Source organism: Notolabrus celidotus, chromosome 1 (assembly GCF_009762535.1).
Source record: "Notolabrus celidotus isolate fNotCel1 chromosome 1, fNotCel1.pri, whole genome shotgun sequence".
Classification (NCBI taxonomy): domain Eukaryota; kingdom Metazoa; phylum Chordata; class Actinopteri; order Labriformes; family Labridae; genus Notolabrus; species Notolabrus celidotus.
In genome coordinates, this window is record NC_048272.1 from 15745674 (window position 1) to 15768191 (window position 22518).

At 40.8% G+C, this 22518-nt stretch overlaps 1 protein-coding gene across 2 annotated transcripts in view; it reads left to right on the forward strand.

Annotated features, from left to right (window-relative positions):
• The window catches only part of asic1b (acid-sensing (proton-gated) ion channel 1b), a 245877-nt gene that overhangs the window by 157974 nt on the left and 65385 nt on the right, over nt 1-22518 (forward strand). Inside the window, exon 1 of one of the 2 annotated variants that reach the window (XM_034690035.1) lies at nt 13229-14268. The exons of the other annotated variant lie outside the window; for it this stretch is intronic. Coding sequence (XP_034545926.1) covers nt 13600-14268 — 669 coding nt within the window. The 5' untranslated portion in view covers nt 13229-13599. Of the gene's footprint in view, nt 1-13228; nt 14269-22518 lie in introns of those variants that run through there. 2 annotated transcript variants of the gene reach the window in all.

Consider the following 22518-nt stretch of genomic DNA (forward strand, 5'->3'; position numbering starts at 1 on the left):
TCAGCTGATTGATGGATGAATGGTTAGCTAGAGGACTGTCTGGGGTTGTGAAGCCCTCTCAGTGAAATTAGAGAAATCAACAATGCTGGCTGGCCCTTCCCCTGATTGCTAAGCTGTCCACGTCTTTGACAAATTTGTAGTTTTATTCAAAGACACAGTATAATCAGGTTAGCAAATTAACAAAATCTAATCCTATTCTAAAAAGTGATGAGAGTGTCTGCCCCCGCGACTGTTTGCTCTCTTAGTCCTGCAAATAAATTGAGGTACTCCCGATAATCTAGTTATAAACTCCCCCTAGAAGCGCTTGTCATATTATCTGACATGACAAATAGATCTGCGCCCAGGCATATGGCTCCCTCTCTACCACCTCTCCCCCCTCTCCCACCCTTTTTGCTCCCTCTAGTTTTTTTTCCCACCCCTACTTTTCCTCCTATCTTGTACCTTCTCTCTTTCTTCACTGTTCTCCTTCACCTCCCCTCCGCTCCCCTGAGGATTCCTTAGAGGTATCATCCCTGAATACTAAAAACATGACACAGTTTGCACCATGTGCGTCCCTCAAACAGTCACGTGGGATTGGCTGTGATGAGTTGGGCAATTCTCGCCTTGGTTGGCCGTCCATCATCTGTCAAGGAATGGCTGTGGGACACCAGAAAATATTTGTTTGCCACCTGATAGGGGTCCCGTACATTGCGGCAGTGATGGAGTAGTTGTCAACATCACAGCATGTGTGAGTGTTACATACACGGATGTGTGTTTGTGTGTGTGTGTGTAGTGGTAGTAACTGAAAGACAGCGGTGTGTTCTCACTCTCTTTCTGTCTTATACAGCAGCTTGGTCAGTGGCCCCAGGCTTTGTAATTTTAGCTGTAGATACCCCATGAGAATATTTTCTGGCACAGGCTTGTTTTTTATTCATGTCCTTGATGAACGACTGATCATCATCAGCATGGAGTTTTATGCGGACACGTCAAAGCATGATTTAAAGAAAGTGTGAACCCTTTGCCAAGTGATCCATTCATTTGTCTGCCCTTCTGTCCTCAAGTGTTCACTCATATTGTCAATACCACAACTTGGTCTGTGGCCCAATGTTTTTTAATATGACACTGTAGGAACTAGGGATGGGTCATTATTTTCAAATTTTCATTCAGTTTCAAAAAATTGAAAAGTTCATGCAACTATTATCTCATCTGAAAAACTAATCTCTCCACTACATTTACATGTGCCTGGTTGTAATGCAGTATTCCTGCCAGATGGTAGCTATAGTGCATATAAAAGCTGTTTTCTAGCCGCATTAAATAACCAAAGAAGAAGAATGCTAACCAAATTAAATAGGAAAGTAAGAGGGAAACTGTAGCAACACTCGCTGAAAATGCAGGTGCAGTGTAGTGAGATACAGAACCGGAAGCTAGAGGCTGACACTCAGTTATGCTGGTATATCACAGCCATTGGCAGCACCTCCTCCGGTGCTGGTCAACGCTGCTGCCACAGAAACAGACAGTTAATGAATGGATGCCCCTTTTAGTGTCTGCACTAGCAGCACACACAGTTAAGTGTGTCTTTAAATGTCTCTATTTATTCAGACCCTACGATGATAGGGAGAAAAAATACAATTATCTAAATATCAGTTTTATTCAATATTCTTTTTATTCTAGTTCTGTTTGTGTTTTCGTGGCAGGGGGGTCGAATACAAACAATCACCAAATACATCCCAGTGGCTTTCTAAATGTATTTTGGTTTGAAATGCCCATCCCTAGGACCCCCCTGTAGCGTAGCCTCTACCTCATTGTTTCGATGTGTCAGTGATGCACAACACACAATAATCAGCGTAGCGTTGTATACAGTCATGTACAGGCACAGTTTGAAGCAAGTCTGAGCATTTCACAACGTGCCAGTCTGTTTTCTCTCCTGCCTCTCCTTTCTCAAGTCTCAAATTGGCCATACAGCAGCTTGTTCTAGGGCGCTATTATTCATTCTATGTCAATGGAGGTATCACTGACAGTTATGCTGAGGTGCTCAGTTTTGAATGAAGAGCTCAAAAGTCTTCTTGGGGTTTGATCTAGGGTAAATGACCAGTGAAACCAGGGCTAGACCTTTTTTTCCCCAAGAGACTAGAGTACAGTTTGACTTTAAGGTGCTTAAAGAACAGTGATTACATTACAGAGGTATAACTGACACATACTACATCAGTTCTTAAGAGTGTCATCAGAGTGTAACCAAACATGGCATTATTCTTATTGCTACACTGAGCGCACCCTGCATGTGGAAAAGGATGCTACAATATACCTAGATTGTTGTTGTTGTTCTGAAATGTATGGCTGCTGACCAAGCTGCAGTATTTGCTGAGTCGTTAGTAAAACCTGTGGAGCCGAGATGAACACAAAAACCTAATTTGAACTGACTGTTTTTCACAGGATGTACATTGTCCCCGCCAACTGTGCCTTGACATACTTGTATACATTCTGCGCAGGTAGTGGCGATGTGTCCCGCAGCCAGAGACTCTGGCCTTGTTTGCCCTCTGGCCTCAGGAGCAGCAGTGGTGTGTGTTCCAGCTCATAACTGATTAGACTGAATGCCGGTGTGAGATGGTCACTGCCAAGCTCTGAGTCATCAAGGCAGGATCATTTTTACATCGGAAATTATACTGTCGCTCCGTAATCAGTGATAGGAATGGGATGGCAAGATTATGATTTTTTTTTTTGTTGTAGTTGGAAAGCTCAGGATGACTATAGCATGGTTGAAACTTTATATTTGTAGGATATTTTATGTGCAAGACATAAATATAAACACGAAAAAAATCATAAGGTGTTTTTTCTGATATTGTTGGGGGTTATTTTACAACTGTGATGATATACAGTACCTGCATATCCCAGGCTGTTCAGACATTGTCTAAAAAAAACCTTAAATTTGACATGTGACTAAGTTAAGCATGGAGATTTCTCTTATAAGTAAAAATGTCTGGGGAAGAAGCTTTGCAGGATTTAGAGTTTGAAGAACAAACATGGCAAGCTTGTTAACTCCTCTTTTTTTCTTTTTTTTTCTTTGAGAGCTCCAGTCAGCACTGCCTTCTTTGAATCTCAGAAAAACCAGAGGTCTCACGCTGTGTGACAAGAAGCAGAGTCACGATCCACGCTGAGTTTGAGCAACTCGAGTCTTATTTTAGAGCGGTGCAAAATTAATGACATTTTTTCAGCAACCATAATGAAAATCATACACTGAGACCCGAGTTTCTTCCTGAATATATAACATCGTTATGACAGACTTTGAAAGTGGCACAGAAAATATGATGTTGTCTGACTAGCAAAAAGAGTTGTGCAGCTAATGTCGTAAATGTCACGTATTTCCAGTGCATTATTTGCACTGGTGTCAGACAGAAATAATGACAAGACAGCGACAGAAACACATTACATCTGAACCAGAGAAAGAACTCCCAGCATGCCAATGAATTATAAAACTGTATAAACCCAAGATGACTGTTAAAACATGCACAAGTAAGCCTTATTGTCTTTGCCATAGGCTTTGATTGAATAACTGCACGCATATCAAAGAATCTGCTGAGCTTTTATTGGTATGTATGAAATGCTGCAGATGGAGGTCCTGCAAGCCGACTCAGTAATCACTGATATTAGTGGAGAGATCCCCGAGCTGTGTGACTCCCGGCCTGCCCTGATGAATTGCCTTTATGAAAATGCCACCAAGTGACATATTTAAACCATTCAGCTTGATAACTGTGTCGCTCATGGTTCTTGTGTTAAAAGGCAGCATGCTGTCCCACTGGTACTCATCTTAGTAATAGAGATTGAGAGGGAGGGGGAGAGAAGGAGAGGTAGAGGGCGGAGAGAACTTAAGAGAGAGATAGAGTCAGACTGAATCGAACAGAGACAGAACGAGTGAGAGCCGATTTGGAAAAGGTGAAAAGGAAGGCAGGCGACTGAGGGGACCTCACCGCAGGGGTAATGGGTTGGACTGAGTGATAATCACATTCAGAGAGGAGCCGGTGCTGCTGTGTGTAATGCCGCGGTAGAGAGAGCCAATAAAAAAAGCGTCTCTCTTTGACCTCTGACCTCGGCTCTGTTCACATCTGACATGTCAGTCAAGAACAGAGAGAGCGCTGAGGCTCTGATGTGGGTCCCATCTGATCTGCCCGTTGTTGCTATGGATTCCATTGATTTGAAAAGCAGACATATGATATCTCCATTGATTCAGCTTCTTCTGCTGTAAACTCCATCTGGCATCCATCAACAACTTCTATGCAGTGCTAATTGCACTGACCTTAGCGACATCGCTCTGATTCTATATCTGTTTCAGTCTCCTCTAGCTGCTTTTTTTTCACACTAAAAGCACTTGGCGGCCTGACTGCTGCCAGCTGCTATCATCATTAGATACCCATCTCTACATGGTGTAAATTTCAAGCACGTCATAAATATCAACACCACTTGAGATGCAGTGTGCCCTCCTGTAGCTTGCTCTTGTATGAACAAATATTTGACTCCAGTCTGCATCACAATGTCCACACTTAGCTGCACACCCTGCGACCAGGTCAAGCTACTGCAGGGGGGAAAAAGTGGTCAGAAACCTTAACAACAACATAGCATTCTGCTTTGCTGTAGATTTCTTTGAAGGCTTAGTTGACTGTGTCTTTGTGTCAAAAAAGCGAGATGTGCTCTGCAGTGTTAAACAGGCAATGACATGAAGCAGCTGCTACAGGGAGCAGTTTCTGTTGCTCGGCTGGTGGTTTTTAGAAATGAAGCAGCCACATTCTGTTTGACATTATACTTCCCGCTGACCATGATCACACCATGTGCAATTACTAGCACCATAGAACCAGGATTTTCATGTCACCAAAGTTCTTTTATACATGCAGAGGACTCCTAAAAACCTCCCAAAAAACTCCTTGTCCTCCTGGACTCCTGCTATTTTTCCAGCCATCCTCCTTGTAAAATTTCTGCAAGAAGTTAGGATGAGTTGATGTGAAAATCTGAATTTTCAGGAACAATTCACCTTAAGGGAGCAGGCAAGGCTGATTTGAAGCCCAACGCGTAACAGAATGAACAAAAACACCTGAGGCTGAAGAAGGAGAATTATTTTGAAGACAAGAACAACAAATTGTGTTTTCAGCGGTCTGTTTACCCATTTCATCAGCGTAGGTTTTTGTTGCCTGGACTGGCATCATGTTGTAAACTTTTGCTTTTGATGTCATGTCCTGTCTCACTAGCCTCTTCAGCCTTTTGCCATCAGGAAGGACATTACGCAGTCTCCGGGCCAGAACCAGCAGACTAAGGGACAGTTTTATCAACCAGGCAGTCAGGATGCTGAACTCTCTTCCCATAGTGCCCCCTTCACAGACTTAACCCGGTCACTGCCCCCCCGCAACGCAATATCAAATCCTCAGTATGTCTAGTGCATACTGCAGTTCATTTGACAATAAAGAAGACTGAGAACTTTGAACTCTCTCGACACCTATCTTGTCCAACAAAGAAGACTTAAGACTTATGAGGGACATGTGTGAACAAGCAACTTTGGAAAACATCAAGGCCGAATTTTTAAACATTTCTTGAGAGTTTCAAAGGGGGTTCATGTGAAGAAGGATAAAGATTACTATTTGGTGTCATGGTCTTTTTATGTAGAAGTTCAGTTTGGAGATAAACTGAACCAGTTTGTTCATAATGAGAATAAAACAGACATTACTTGGGTCTAAACTTGTAACCCTTAAACAGTGTGGATCTCCTTCAGCGGAAGTGTCTTTCACTAAGGTTTCTCTTGTACTGAATTCTCCCTCCAATAATAAGAAATACTTAAGTTGTTCCTGCCAAAGGAGAGAGTGGAACTGGAAAAATGTGTCTGTTGACTGATTAGCTGATCAGAAAAATCAGCAGCAGCATTTCTGACAACTGATTAATGCTTTTTTTTTAACAAAGAAAATGCACTGTTCCCAGAAACTGATATTTCATACTGTTGTTTTTGATTTTGTCTGATGAAACTGCTAGGATACTTTTTGCCTATAAGGAACATATTCCATTATAGCTCCCAGTATGCAGCCGCAGAGAAGCAGAGCAAATGTGGATTAGCTTCAGGAGCCTCCTGCCTGCATGCACGAGTTGGGGGTCTTTGTCTGACAAGTACTGTCATTTTCTGAAACTGGCGATCGTGAGCAGAAAGAAAGGAGCAAAGGTTCAAAGTGTTTTCACTGGCTTTCTTTTTTCATTCTCTGCACAACTTTAATAATAATAATTCTAATAACCTTTATTGTCATAAAATCATAAGCAAAGTAAAGATTGAGCAATGATGAATATTTTGTGAGACACCAAGATTTACACTTTCTTTCAAGATCACAATATTTAAATCAGATTTAATTTTGACATCTTTAACCTTGTCACAAAGCTTGTTACAGTAAAATCAAGCATCAAACCTTGTTAAATGTTTTGATACCGTTTGATAGTTTCTACAGATGAGATGTTAACTGTTTTGGTTTAGATGGATAGCAGCCTTCTGCATAAAAAAAATAAATCTAGATATTCAGGCGTTTTGTCAGTTGACTGTTGCTAAATCGACTTTCAAATTCGTCATGCTTATGCAGATCCGAGATTGGTCTTCAGCCTTCATTCTGAATGCACATCCAAATCACACAGCAGACAGAAAATCGTCACTTTCCCCGTTATGCCTCTGATGAAAGCTTACCAGGCAGCGCACATGACTGTGAATCTACTGCAGCGAGTCAGTCTTTTTATCATTGTCCCTGAATCTGCTGTAACACAAGGTCAGGTTTAAAGGAGCTGCTCTGGTGCCACTGAGTGTTTACCTCATATATCTTCAGAACACATGGGGAGCGCTGGCTTTAAACCTGTCGGTTAGAGCTTTTAGTGTGTTTATTTTGACTTTTATTTCACCTGTGACGGCTGTATCTCACCAGAGTTTTCTCTGCTCTTTCATTTTTTGTATCAAGATTGTGAAAAAAAAAAGAGCTGGAGCTTGAAACGGCTCTATGACTCAAAACATTCATGTAAGACATGTGTAGCAGAGCCAACAGACTATTTTATTGTTACAGTGAACTCAGGATGAATGATTAATCTGGACAAAGTGGAACAGAATGGTGTAGAAATACACTATCTACCAAAATAAGTTTTTCTTTGTTAAAAATGTTATTTGACACAAGTCTCTCAAACTTGTCACTCTCCCTACTCCTTCGAAGCTCTTTTAAGATATGTTGTGTTCCTAAAGGCAGGATGGAGCTTTTAGTCTCAAGGAGACAAGAGCTTTTGCAAAATGAATACTAGCTCTGGAAATCACTCCTACACAGCCTTGGATGCAGGATTATATATATCGACAAGCACACAAGTCCATGCACTGACTGAAACCATAATTTATCAGGCCTTGAAAAAAATCTGAATGTCACACTAGAAATCAATTCTTCTTCGTAGCTATGAAACAGTCATGTACTCTTCTAAAGTTTGTTGGGTTTTATTTAAACATGAAACTCTACATTCAATAGTTTTAGAGTTTTCCACTTAAAACCTTATGAACAATGAAACTGAAAGACTCCCACCATAAAAACAAGTAAGGCATCCAGACCCAAGCTAAGCTGGCAGTAGCAGCAGCTCAGCTCACAGCCCTTCTGGACGTGCAGTGTTAATCGTAGGTTTGGAAAAACGTTCAAATTTTTTTCAAGGTAACTGTCTTACTTCAATTTAACCCAGCACAATCTTCTTTGCTGTTCCAAAATAGTAGCTGACACAGCCAAATTGTTCTTAGCTTTTAAGAAAAACAGAATTTAAGAGGCTTAAAAATGACAGAACCAGATCGATTCACAGACCATAGATGCAGATACCCTAACTGCAACGGCATCAGAGGCATTTTTAATACAATACAAAAACTATTATCATGTCGCTGATTACCTCTGAAAGTATTCCACTCTTACTGAAACATGAAAACTGAAGGAATCCTAACATGAAAATAAGTAGAGCCCCCATAAACAAGCTAGGCTAGCATTAGCTGTAGCTCAGCTCGTAGCCTCTCCAGACATGTAGTTAATCGAGGGACTCAAGAAACACTCATTTCTTTAACCTGAAAACATTTCATTCAGTTACGCCTTTTCTAATGCTACCTTAAAGCTGATGTTGGTAGGAATGGTGTAAAAAACGTTACTTTTTTTCTGCTGGGTTTAGAGAAATGGTCATAATGCCCATCAGTACTCATTGGTAAGTGGAGTAATGTGAGACTATTGCGAAATCTCTGCGTTTTCCAATGCCTTTGTATCAAGCAATGTTATTATTCCCCTCGTTCCCGTTATGACGGACCAATCATAGCTAATCTCCAATCCTCTGTCCTGATTGGTTAAGGGGCAGCCCCTACTACAGCCTCCGATTGGTTATGAGTCCGGCAATATAATGACTGCACACGCAGATCTGTGTTGGGGGAGGAAATCTGGTTGAGAGAGATAATTTTGACATTTGAAGTCCCTCTCTCTGAACTGATGTTTACTCTGTAACTACAGGCAGCAGCTTTAACTGCAATAATGCATTGTGTTTTATCTTCAGTGATGTGATAAGTGACCTAAGCTACATTCATCTGTGCTGGTATCAATTAATCCTTGCTTCCAGCACAGAACAACCATATACCGTATAAAATATGAGTGTAGTCTCTGTGATGTCTGAGGAGGTGTTTTGAAGCCTATAGATGGTGGTTGCCATATGCTGATGCTGATTTAACTTAACTTTCAGACAACCAAGGAACAGGCAAAGAGGTGAGGCTGAGACAGGCTTCAAGCCTCCTGGCTAACAGCTACAATGAGCACACCTATCAGCCAACTCAGCCCTGCCCCTAGTTGTGAGAATGAATTTACAACATCTGGTTTTTTATGAGTGAAGAAACAAACTTCATGGAAAAAAAATCTGTTTTTTGAACCAGACTGTGAAGTTGGACATTTTAACACAGGACCTTATGAGGATTCTTTGGCTTTTGGGGTCAGCCTCAAGTGGACACTCCAGGAACTGCATTTTTGGGGGATGTACTGTACTTCATGTTTCAAGATCAGAGGTTACTGCTTAAGCACAACTAGCCAGGTACCGTATAGTTGCAGTAAAAGAAGATGGACTTCCAGAAGAGAAGTAGTTGGGGTGATATCAGGTGGTATTACATTGCTGCATAGGCCCGACACTTGCAAGATCTCCTCTTCAATTATAAGTTCTATCTGAGGCATTTCCAATACTGGTGTGGTTATCATAAAAACTTGAGTCTGTTGTTTTTATGCTTGGCTACTAGCATCAAGAGCTGGCCTCCGGAGACTGGTGTCATCTCACCCAGACTGCCATCAACTCCCAGGTAAACCCTGCCCAGATCTGTGTCTGCTGTACTTCTTCTCGGCCATATCGTAGACAATTCATTAAGTTGCGGATCACCTCTGTGCTGCTTTATATGAGAAATGTGCTGTTTGGCTACAGCAACACACTTAGAAAAAAAAATAGGTCATTGTTCTCAGTATATTACTTCCTCCCAGCGGGGGAGCTTGTGGGTCTGACGCTCAGTGTATCAGATAGCGATGGCCTCTGTTGAAAGGTGAGGGTAGAATATTGTGTTTTGGAGAGAGGCGTCATTGCCGTTGGCCTCTGTCTTGTACCACAACATCTTGTGGGAACAAGAGTGAGTGCAGTGCTTGTTTACTTGCTCTTTGTTTTTTTGCTTCTTTTTTTTCCCTGTGCAAGCCGGATCCATTGAATCCCATAATAACCTAAGAATATGAATGCTAGACTATTGATTGAGCGCAGCCCCGGAGCGAGTAATATCTTAGTGTGTCAGTTCTTTTTTTGTGATATCTTTGTTTTGTTATTTTGACTCAGTTTGTCTGCTCATTTCAAATCCTTACTCAAATCAGATTTATGAGGTATACATTTATTATAAGAAAGCATCAAGCCTCCTTATTGTTTGCATTTGTGTGTGTGTGTGTATGTGTGTGTGTGTGTGTGTGTGTGTGTGTGTGTGTGTGTGTGTGTGTGTGTGTGTGTGTGTGAGTGTGTGTGTGTGTGTGTGTGTGTGTGTGTGTGTGTGTGTGTGTGTGTGTGTGTGTGTGTTTGTGTGTGTGTGTGTCTGTGTGTCTGTGCATGCGTGTGTGTGAAAAAGAAAAAGCAGCAGAGAGCGTCTATTTCTCCCTTTTTTTGCAGTTTGTTAGTGTTTGTGAGTGTGTATGTCTGTGTGTGTCTGTGTGTGTGCATGTGTGACTATATGCATGCTCTGAGTAATGGGCTTTGTGCATCCTCTCTCGCTGACGGCCAGGATGTATCCATGGCAACGCCAGGTCGATCCTAGCTGTGAGCTGGTGAGAGGGACTTGAAAGGGAGCGTTAAACCTCTCTTCTCATCTGCCCTGCGCTCTTCTAACTCTGACCATGGCCAAATGCGTGGCCTTGTTGAAATCTCGGCCCCTGAGGTATGGATATATATACAGTACTTATTGTTAGAGTGACAGATGACGCTGGCGTCACAACACTGCCACCTTTTGACCTGATGCAAAAGTGTCACCTCTCAAAAGCAGTCTGATTTCACAGACTCTGGTTTAGTTTAAGGTTTATCTGTTGAAACAAACTTTTTCTCCTAAAAGCACCTGTAATGGGATTTGATGAGCCTTTTCTGAGAGGCATTAAAGGCTTTTTTGAGAGTTGGTAGTGGAGAAATGAGGGGAAAGAAAATAGGGAACAAGATGTACCAAAGGTCTTTGGATTGAAGTTGTTGATTGGTTAGATAATGGTTGAGTACTCTTCAGTCCAGAGTCCACCAGGTCACATATTATAAGGTGATTCTACAGAGAAGTAAGAGCTGGATCTTTTCTTATTCAAAGGGTGTTATCATGAAAGATGTTTTCTTTTCTTTTCTGCTACTAAAGAAACCTTTTATGAGTCTTCAAAATCCTCATGTTGCTTGGCTGCTATTTATAGCTCTTCAATGCTTGTGCTGGGATATAGATGTATTTCTTTATTGCAGGCCTGCCCTTAAGATTTAAGTCGTTGTTGTTTTTTCCTTCTACGTTGTATTGTTTTTTTGTTTTAGTTTATTTTTTGGGGGTGTGTGTATTGTTTTATATTTTATTTTTCTGGGGTTTTTTTTGCTTTTCCCAGAAAGGGTTCTTCCACCCTTTATTTTCTATCAACAGTAGATCCTTCATTATGTATGTATCAGTTATATTGTTTGCTTTCATGTGATAAAATCTATAAAAGCTTAAATAAATTCTGATTCTTCAAGTTTGACTTGGTGCTAATGTGCAACAAATCTTATGTTTAAGTCAAACCATCATGCTTAGAAATTCACAGACAAGAAGAATAAAATTAATATTTAAAAAACAGTCTGCATCCATCATGCAGAAATTAAAGTGACAGACGAACTTCTGTCATCTCTCTGGCCTCTTGACCCTCTCAAAATGTTGTCTTTCAAGTCCTCTGATGCTTTGTCATGCCAGTTTCAGCATTGAGCAGAGACTGCAGGAGTAGATGTGCTGCTGCTGCCCCCTAGTGGATACTAATACACATGCTGAGGCAGAGTGAACATGATTTGAAGGCAATGAGTAATGACTTTGAAAAGATAAGGATGAAAAGACATAAAGAGAAAGATAAATGGGTCAGAATTGAGTTGGACAGTCATGTTTGTGTTAGGATTTATCTCTTTTGAGGAGAACATAGATGCCAAAACAAACACAGATTTATTGCGACCCTGTGCGTATCCATATATCTGCCTTGACAGAGTAATTAAGATATTTCTGCGCAAAGTACATTAACCTAATCATGTGATATTTTTCAGAGGTTCAGTGCACTCCTCTCTGCTGTGTAATTTCCTCCATAGCAGTTTCACAACTTGGCATCTTGTGCCAAAGCCAGGATGTTTGTGAATATTCATGTTCCCTCTCTCAGAAGGCCTGGAGGAAGCAGCCGAGGGAGCTCTGTGACCTTCTTGTTAGGTCAGGCTGGATGCCCGAGGCTATCTGGTGATCACTAATACATATTCAAGAACCAGAGGCTATCAGGCGCTGCTGTTAAACAGGCTCCAAGATAGAGAAGCAGATCAAGGCCAAGCCACAACTCTTTTGTTTGCTCTCTTATCACTAGCAGTTTTTTTTCTCCCTGTGATGGATAATCTTCACAGCTGCAGCTAGACACATATTGACCAAGTCTGCTGCCTTTCTCACCCTCTCTTGAAAACACGCTGGCGGCTTGTTACACTTTAAAAGCCTGACACAATGGATCGGTCCGGGTAATGTGTTTTCTATCGGCATTACAAGTTTAATGTAGCTTTTCCTTAGAGGTTGGTATCATTAGCTGTTGGTTTTTTATTGTAAAGAGTGCTGTCATGCTCCCCAAACGCGTCTAACGTTTCATTATCTGGCACCATCATGTTTCTGAAAATAATCTTAGCAGTCTAATGGAGGCGGATCGATACAAATGGATCGGTCTCATACGTTTCCTTTTCATATCACAACCAACACCACCTCTGGGAATCTGCATTTATCTCCATATTTGATAACAGGAGGATCCAAGATGTGTTTCTTTTCTCCTCCTCTTCACTACTTGTACATATTTGGTGTCAGTTAATTCACTTTCCACAGAACTGCCCGCAGCTATGAGGAGGGTTTGTAATTTGAAAGAGATCAGTTTGTAAAATGATAATAACATCGAGCAAATGGAAGGCCTGGTTAGATTCCTTGAGTGCCCCCCCCCCCCCCCCCCCCCTCTTGGTGGTTGCTCTTTCACTGCTTATTTCTCGATCTGACATCACACTTGGACTTAACACTTCCTGTTTCTCTTCAGCATTGTTACCAGCACTCTAAAACATATCATGCTATCAGATTATGAAATTAAACCGTTGCATTGGAGGATGTTTTCTCGATTCTCTCTTTCATGCCTCATGCCTCATCTGTAGTGCTTCCAGCAACACCTAAGTATAATTTGCATTTGATTACACAACTGCTGAGATCATTGTGTTTTCGGGGGTGGAGTGAGGTCAAAATCAGCAGAAATAAACAGTCTATTTACTGCCTTTTGTCAGCTTTGTACATCAGCTGCTGTTCTGTCTCATTTTCTCTCTCCCACTGCGCCAAGCCTGAGCATTTTTTCCTGTAAACGCTGAAACTCTGCCCCATCACGGTGACCTGTAGCTGGGCCCTGTGGGAGTATATTGTGTCTCCTATGCTCCTCATTGCCTCACCTCCTTTCCCCTCCTCTTCCTCCTCCTCCTACTCCTTGTTTTCTTCTTCTGCTTTCTTTGGAAACCTATCCAAAGGATGATTCTGCCCCTGAGACACAAGGACAAACCGAGGCTGGGCAGTTCAGCTCAGAGTAGACGTGAATGGTGGGGAGGTGAAGGAGTGGTCTCTCTCGTTGAAGCTCTTTGTTTTCACTTTGTTTGGGACAGTTTGCATTCGATTGGGAGAGTTTTGTGACTGACACCTAAAATTAAAGTCAAACTTGGCTTTTGAAGAATTTAAAATTCCTAGATGTCTCTTCTTATAGAATTCCTGATGGTTTAAAGTTTCTTGGCAATTATCTCCTTGGATTCTGGACTCCACTTCAGGTCTACACTTCAGGTTTACTTATTTTAAAGCAGTGTTGGCTTATTCATCTCGCAGCCATGCCGGTCCGGATCATGTGCACCATCTCCTTTTCTGCGGACGATGAGCCCGCGAGAGGATATGGCAAAGATGGATTCGATGACCACTACAAGCGTGTTAATAAGGGTTACGATGACAGTGGCTCGCAGGACTACCTGGATGGGTGTAGTCAGGGGGATGATTACAATGACGAGGAAGACGTCACTGAGGTGGACGACATAGCCACTTTCTTCAGTGGTTGCTCCCTCCATGGCGCCAACCACGTGTTTGTGGAGGACAAGAAGTTCAGTATTCGCCAGGGTCTCTGGGCGATTGTCTTCACCTTGGCTCTGTCCGCTTTCTTGTATCAGGTAGCCGACAGAATCCTTTACTACCTCCAGTATGATCGCATCACGATGCTGGATGAGAAAGTGGCCAATAACATGACTTTCCCGGCCATCACCATCTGTAACTACAACTTTGTGAGGAAGTCTCAGATGAGCTACAGCGATCTGATTTTCATGGGCCCTCTGCTGGGCTTCGAAGAGGGAATGGCGCCGGGGTTCCCGCTCGCGCCAGAGCCAGATCGCCCTCCAGGCTCTCGCTTCAGCCTTGATGAGTTCCACACTCGCACACGACACCGCATGGAAGACATGCTGCTAGAGTGTAACTTCAGAGGCTTGGACTGCGGACCAGAGAACTTCATGCAGGTAAGATTCACTGAGACCCCGTGGAGAGAATAGGTTTCAAAGAACTCACCAATGTTTGATCTTTCCTGGAACCAGCAGACACTAAATTAGAAATCACAGGCGCACGATGGCATTTTATACTTCAGGAGGTATTTCATTTTCCTCTGCTAGACTTGAGAGTTTGGAATGATTGACATGCATATGAGGACATGCATATGAGGACATGAGAGAGGCAGTAGCTGGTTTTCATCAAAGAGTGTCTATTGTTTGGATTTTTGCCATAATTTGTGACATCCAGATGTAATGTATTTTAAGAACCAAGCTTTGGCAACAAGATAGAAGTTTTAACTGAGAAAGACTTTGTGGAAAATATCTGTTTATTTTTCTGCAAGATCATGCAGTGACCTCCAATTCAAAGTCACTGCTGTAAGTAAAGTGCACTCATCATATATTTAAGAGGTGTTTTTATACCTCATCATTTTATTGACTTATGATGCTGCAAACCAAGAGAAGGTTTCGTTGAATTTGATGCATGAGGATCTTGTGTTCGAGTTAACTTGGACAAAATGAAGTTGTTCAATAGTAACTCATTCAAGAAACAAAACTGTAATGCTGGAAGAGTAGATTGTACATGATGAAGATTGTAGAAAATAAGTGATATACAAGAATTTTTTTTTTTTTTTGATGTGAGATCTTTTGACTCTCAGTTTAAAGTAAGTGCTGTAAATAAAAGATGCTTCTAAGTTTTTAAACGGAAATCACCCATGCAGTTGGCTCCTCATTCATCAAGAGGTGTAACATTGCATCTGGTGCACTTAATAGATTTGATTGATTGAGACGGTTGTGTACTAGAATTTTAAACCAGTGTAGAAAGAAGCTCATCAGAGGGCATCTTCTGTCTGGGTTAATTCTGATTAAAGGAGGACCTTTCTGTCATGATGGGAAAAACTGAGGAGGACCCATGTGAAGAAAAAATAAAGGTTTTAATAATAAAGCGGGGAAACACACCAGGGCAGAAGTAAAACTAAACTGGAAACACAGGGGTCAAGAACTACAAAATAAAACAGGAAACACAACAGACTAGACTAAGAAACCCAAGAAAGTACACAAAGGACTACAACAAGAGACATGGATCACTAAATGACATAGGATAACTTATACAGAACACAGACAGGTAGGAAACAAGGCATGAAACACAAGGAAATACTAAACTAATCAACTCATGACATGTTCATCAAAGAGTTGTAGGATTTAAACTGTAAGCCTGAAAGTAGTCCTTACTAGTGAAACCATCGTCCAAATCTCTCATTTGGAATCACAGATGAAACGTTTCCTCCAATATGAGGATATCTAATAAAACTTTAGAACTTGAGCTGTAATAACAGGATAGAAATCTTCACTCTTGAGTACTTTGCAGGAAATCAATGAAACAGAGGGGAGAGTTTCTTTATGGCTGAGGGTTATTTAGTGACTTTCAATCCCAAGTCAGTGCTGTAAATAATGTTTTTCCAAGTCAGCATCCCTGCGTATTGAAACCATTGTAAATTTAAAAACATGAGCAGGCACAATAAAAGCAGCTGCCATTACTTGAAGTGGCATTCTTGGCATTGACTTAAACTGCATTAAAGCAATCTTAGTGTTGCCTGGAGGAAACTAAAGGCCAGTCTACTGCTGGTCACACAGTCCTTGAATTTTTGGTATTTACATTTTGTGTGCACTGCCCCAAAGTTCCCTTGAGTGTGCACATCAGACAGCACCTGAGTGGAATACTAAATGACCAAGAAGTGTTGACAATCTCCAGCTATCGGTTTATTGATTTGCTCGACCTTTGCACAGTTATGGAATCATATGAGCCGACTGCTAATGGATGTGCAAAAGTTACATGAGCCTCAATTACATCAGTGTGTAAATGCGTGTACGTGACACATTATTCTAATGTAAACTGACGGGTTGACACAATGCTCCTGGTAACACGCAGTTTATTTTCATTGAGTCACAGAGGTTATACTTACATCTTATCATTGCTTCAAGCAGTAATATGTTGTCTTACTTAATCCTTTGGTCCAACAAAAGTAGCTGGAAACTTTTTTCATGATAGGTTATTATTGAAGCCTTTCTTTTTTTAACAAAAGTCTCAAATTGTGAAGTCTTATGGCTTTTGAAGATTTATCACTTGCTGCTTTTCTTCTTTTGGTTTGTTGACTGACTTGAGCCTCTAGAGAACTGAGAGAAACTCAATAAATTAATCCATGAATGACAGAATCATGACCTGCAGCCCTACAAGATATTTAAGTATGAATGAAAAATTGAAATCAATATAGACAAGACTTTACAGGAACTTTATTTTCAGATAAAGCTTCCAGAAGTTTCTTACAAACATGACACAGGAAGATGAAATAAATTGAAAGCCTTTCTCAGAGTTATCAGCACTTAAAGCAGCTCTGACGTTATGAGGTTCTCAAACTGAGAGCTGTTTATATCAACCCCAAACACAGTTTAAGGAAATGGATTGGGCAATGTGAAATGAAGGACTTGGACGAGGAAAATCTGGACGTGTGAGTGACTTAAAATAAAAAGCTGTGAACATGTTTTATCACATCAGGGCAGATCTCTAAGTGGAAGGGCAAACACTTAAAATACAGGCTCTCTTTATTACTAAGTACGATGTGTCCCAGCAGGAGGACATTAATGGTCCTGCGGTGAAAGAGAATCACTGACGCAGTGAAAAAGTGGATGTAGAAAGAATAAAAATAGCGGATTTAGTGTCTCCTTTAAAGAAGTATGTAGGTCTTTACAGTTGAAGGAATGTCTTTGAACATGAAGAGGCCCCTACACTGACTGTTGCACGTTGACATTGTGCAGAAAGATGTCTGGATTAATCTAAACACAAAAAATGGAGATGTTGTTCTGACAGCTGCCATGCATCTTCCTTCCATATATTTTCAGTCAGGCACAATTGAGTGCTACTCAGGTCAAGCAATCAGTTATCATAAATAAGATAAAGTATGGTGTGGGGCCATTGTCCTTGAGGTGAAATAGAGGGCTGTCATCCTCCATTGATATGCTGTTTTTTAAAAAGACTGAGCTCTGTGGCAGAAAAGCAGTCTGCTGTTTTATAGTGCTTGAGCGAGGCAGTGACCAAGCTTTATTCAATGACAGACGTAACTGCCAAGCTGCTCTTCAACACTCATTCTCCCGCTCAAAAATGTCTTACTCTCAATTAGATGAGGTGCTCCGGTCGACCGCATTATCATCATGCACACCTTGGTGAAGCTGTGACATTTTCTTGCATTTAAAGTAGCAGCAGGAGCCTCCCTGAAAACCCAATTAACGTCAAGAAGTCCATCATAGATAATTACAGAGAATGTGATAGGGTAAGAGTGTATCGTCAGACATTGTTTTCACTCCATTATTTCTGTTTCAGTTATGCTTTTTGAGGTTTATGTATATTACTAGGGACAAGCAACATGTTGTTTATGCTAAAATGTGACAGAGTACACATGATAAACATGTTTAATAGGTGTTGAATGGTGAAGTGTGTGTGTATTCCTGTAGTATCAGGGTTGTAGTTGTTCTTGCACTGAAGCTTAAGATCTGAGGAATACAGGTGGCAAGTAATCATTTCTCTATCAGCTCTATTAAGACTAATTACAGCCAGTGTCAGCTTAACTTGAGTTATTCTGCATTACAGCCTCCCACTATATAATCATTGATTGTTCTTTCAGCTACATGCAGCAATTATAAACCCAAGCTGTCTCACTGCTCCAGAGCAAATATTATAAGTGTTATATGACGCCTTGAAAATGTTCAAGGACATGTTTGATAACCAGCTAATAAAAGAAAAACACACCAGTAAGACTTCTAAACCCTGCTTTAAAAACACTAATTGGAATGTCTTTATAGAGCTGTAGCTTTATGTTTCATATCTTGAGTTGATTTTACAATAGTTGAGTGTACTTGATTCTTTTCTTTGATCCGTGGTCATTTTTCCACTTGTTTAGTGTTTTATTTTATATCGAAACTTAGATCACGTTGAGCTACTCCATAGATATGAAAGAGGCTGTTGAACATTGAAGCTGTAGTTAAAAGCATTTTGAGATATTTGAGGTCATGGAAATGCTTTGAAATCAGTGTATACGATGATGACACAAGTGTTATACTTTTAAATGCAGAGATCAGCAATGCATACACAACAATTTAGTTAAAGTATTGTTAATTTAGTTTAGTTTGTTGAAGTTCAGTTTAACGTAAGTAAAGTTAATTTTGTTGGAACAGGTCAGTTTGTTTAGTTTTGTTTAATTTAATTTGGTGAGGTTGGGTTGGATCTGTCTATTTGGTTAAGTTTAGTAGGCTACATTCAGTTTGGTTTTACTTTTTTGCTGTGGGTTTGATTAGTTAAGTTTAGTTTAGTTTAGTTTAGTTAGTTTAGTTTAGTTTAGTTTAGTTTAGGTTGGTTTAGTTTGGTTTAGTTGGTTTGTTTTCGAAAAGTTAAGTTTGGTTTGGTCTTATTAAGTTCACTCTTGGTGAAGTTAAGTTTGGATGATTTAGTATAGTTTGGTTTGGGTTGTTTGGGCTGGTCTGATCAAGTTCAATTTGTTTCTGCGTGTTTGGTTTGGTTGACTTCACTTTGGTTTAGTTTAGTTTGGTTTTATTTAGTTTGGGTGCTTTGCTTTAGTTTAATCAGTGTGGTTTTTGTTTGTTTGGTTTGGTTTGAGTTGTTTGGTGGATTTAGCTCTGGTTTGGTTTAGTTGGTTTTTATTAGATTACTTTGATTTGGTTTAGTGTATTTTAGTTCAGCTTGTTTTGGTAAATGTCTGTTTGCCTTAGTTTTAGTTTCATTGAATTTACATTTTTGGGTTTAGATTTGTTTAGTTTTCATGTTGTCTGATATGGTTAAGATTGGTTTGACTTAGGTTTTTTTTTGTCAGTTTAGTCCAGTTTAAATCAGTTTAGGAGTGTTGAATTGTGTTGTGTTGTGTTCAAAGCACACAAAGAAAATACAACATTTATAAATTTACAACATGTTACAATTCCATTAGTAGAGGCTTTTGTCCAAAATGACATTCATGCTGAGAATGAATACAGCACGAAACAAGGATCTAGAGAAGGAGAAACAACATGAGGCAATGCCACAAAACTGACAGTAGAAAGCAGAAAATGGCCTTCATGAAAATTACACCCAAAGAGACGTATAAAAAGATGTGTTCGCAGAATTCTAGTTTACTGAAAACAATGAAAACTAAAATGTCCGTATGGACCAAAGCAATAAGTATAAACCTTTTTTCTGGTATTCATAAAGAGGATTTCTGGGAATCACAACTAAAGTAGACACAAACGAAGAAAGCTGTGGTGAAAATTATAGCAATATACTTTTATTGGTAATACAACAGCACAAAGAGACTAGCAGTGTTGTCAATAGGATACAGATTTCCTTGGGGCATGAGGCAACGTCGGGGTCATATCCATAGAGCAGACTAACTTACTTAACAGCATGCATTAGGTATTTGTGTGTTTTCTTCTGAGCACTAAATCAATAAAGTGTATTTATTTGTGTAATGTGTTGTTGGCAGTAGCATTGGTCCCAGCGAGGGGAACCACTGATGTCCTGCTAGTGTGTGTTTATTATATCTGCTAAAGAGCCTCTAATGGCCCTGCCGACTCCATTGTTGGAGTATGAAGAGTTGGCGAGAAGGAGGAGGAGAGCTGATTGATTGCTTTCTGTCTCTCTCGATCTCTCTGGCTTTTCTGTCTATTCCTCCTCTCTTTCTCTCTGTCTATGTGTCTGTGAGCACTCTGCGATGATCTCTGGCTTAAGTCTTGGGGGTCAATAGTTGAAGCTGGGCTACTGCTCTGCAGATAGACAGTTCAGGTGCAGTGATTCTGTCCCAGAGCAGAATGTGAGCCCCCTCAGAGCGGTGATCCAAATCCCTGCTTCCTGCTCCATCTTCAGCCCATTAGCTACAGCTTCCTTTCTCCAGAGATCAGCATTGTCAACAAAATCTGCCGGTGGCTCCGGTTACGCCCTTCTCTTGTGTCCTCAAGGAGCATCAGTCTGTATACTCCTGGCTCGGACAGACAGATGGACAGACGGACAGACGGACAGACGGACAGAGGGACTGTGAGAGAGAAAGGGAATGAAATGCCAGCACTAGCCTCACCATCTGGCTGTGAGCTGTAAATACTTGTTATGGTTCAGCACTTATTCAAAGCAGCCTAGGGAAGAGATTGTATCAGGAAAGTGTAATGTAATTATCTTCAAGCATATGCCATGATAAATTAGATGTTGTGAAATTACCCTTAAAAAAAAAGGGAGCGCAGTAGATCACAATGTGTTCACCAACGAAGACCAAAGACGAAATGAGAATCGCTCTGCCAACTTTGAGTGTGAGCTGAACTCAATTTGTTCCTGTCACTTTGTAGAGCCACCGTTCCTACTACACATTGTGCAATTAGGCTAATTAAACTGTACCGTCTTCAAATGGGAATTGATTTTGTTTCCCTTTGTTGGAATATGTATCATTTGTGATTTATGCAATTTTCCTCATGCGTGCGATCACTTTCTGTGGGGTTTGATGTATGTTTGACTCCTGCTGTTTCATTATTGGGTTTAAAGTTCAGATCCATCAAACACAGGCGACACAGACCACAGAGTCTAAATGAGTGTATCTGTGCTGAGAAAAACGCTGTCTCAAGGCCCCCACTTATGCTTCTGTACATAAGAAAATAGATATGTAGATTTTGAAAGATATCCGTCACTTCCCCACACGCATCCTTTACATTGATATGGTGTTAAACAATACATACAACATGCGACAAGGGAGGAGGGTATTGATAACTGCATCTGTTATGAAGAGGCACAAAACTTCTGCCATTTTCCAAAGTAGTCTTCCTTTGTTTTTTGCTACTGTTAGCGACACTGCCCAATGATTTCCGGTGGTACTGCAACATTAGTCCGCATCCATGAGCTTCCGAAAAAAATATATGGACAAGATTAATGTAGAGTACGGTCAGACAGCTCTCTGTATGCATCAAACGCAGAAGAGCAAATGCCTTTCTGTTGAGGTGTAGCTCTGTCTCACAGTGTGTGTGCAAATTGTCCCAAAAAGGTAATGGATGTTAAAATTTGAGCTTATGGAAATGCATTGACTAAGTATAGGCTGTGTCCGAGAGTGATCATTATGAACTCTGAGTTTGAAAATACAAGCTTGCAGCGCTGGAGTGCCTCCTCCCCTCTGAGAGGTGACAGCACGGGTCGTTAAATATTTATGGTCACACTGAATCCTGATAGCGTGTCTTTGAGTTTCATTCATCCTGCTCGTCCATTATTAGCTGCTTTTGGAGGCGAAACTTCAAAGGTGACCTTTTTTGTACCCAAAGATAATAACATTAAATTATCCCAGTGTAGAGCCAGTGAGTAGACTTTGATACATTTTTCTTTCACTTACCTAAGATGATAATTATCCATGAATTAAAGGGAAGCGTCTGTCTTCTAATCTCCATTAAACGCGGTGTGATGATCTAATTATTGAGATTGGTTGCCTCTGATACTAATCTTATTTTATTCCAAGGCTTTCCAGCTACTCTTCTGCTTGCCAGCATGTCTGACTGCTCATATCAAAGAGTGACCACAAGGGGGCAGTGTTTTACAATTTCTCAGAACCACAACCAGCTTTCATTGAGTTCTTGGCACTGCGATGCTGCATGCTGTTCTTTTTTTCTCTCTCTCTTTTTGCTCAGAAAATCCCATCTCTAAAGAAGCCTTTGGTTCTCACCACACAGAGCAACATCAGACCCCTTTGAGCTGCAGTGACCAGTATCCAGTTAAAGCTTCATGTAGAAGCAGAGCAGCTGCCAGCGGGGAAAACAGTGGTTGAAAGAGCTTGTTTTCCTGAGGGATTAGGCGCTATTTGTGTGTTGTGGGGATTAAAGAATAAATATTACAAATCAAACAGAGAGCTGAGGTTCGCTTGCTGTGGTCGGCACTGGCAGAAACCCATCCCTCACTCATTCTCTGGCTCTTTCCTCTCATCCTCACATCCAACTTTCTCTCAGTTTCTGAAGAACTTAGGTCCAGTCACGACACCATCACACTCTGTCAACTTCTGTCCCATCTCTGTCTCCATCCAGCTGACAGATCTTTGTTTTCAGATGCAATCTTTTCATTAAGTCTCTCATTAGTCGGCTCCTGATGAGAGCCGCAGCAGCTCTCGCTCCCTGTTAAGAAGAGCCTGCCGGAATTTAAACAGAGTCATTTCAATACATCGCTACCTG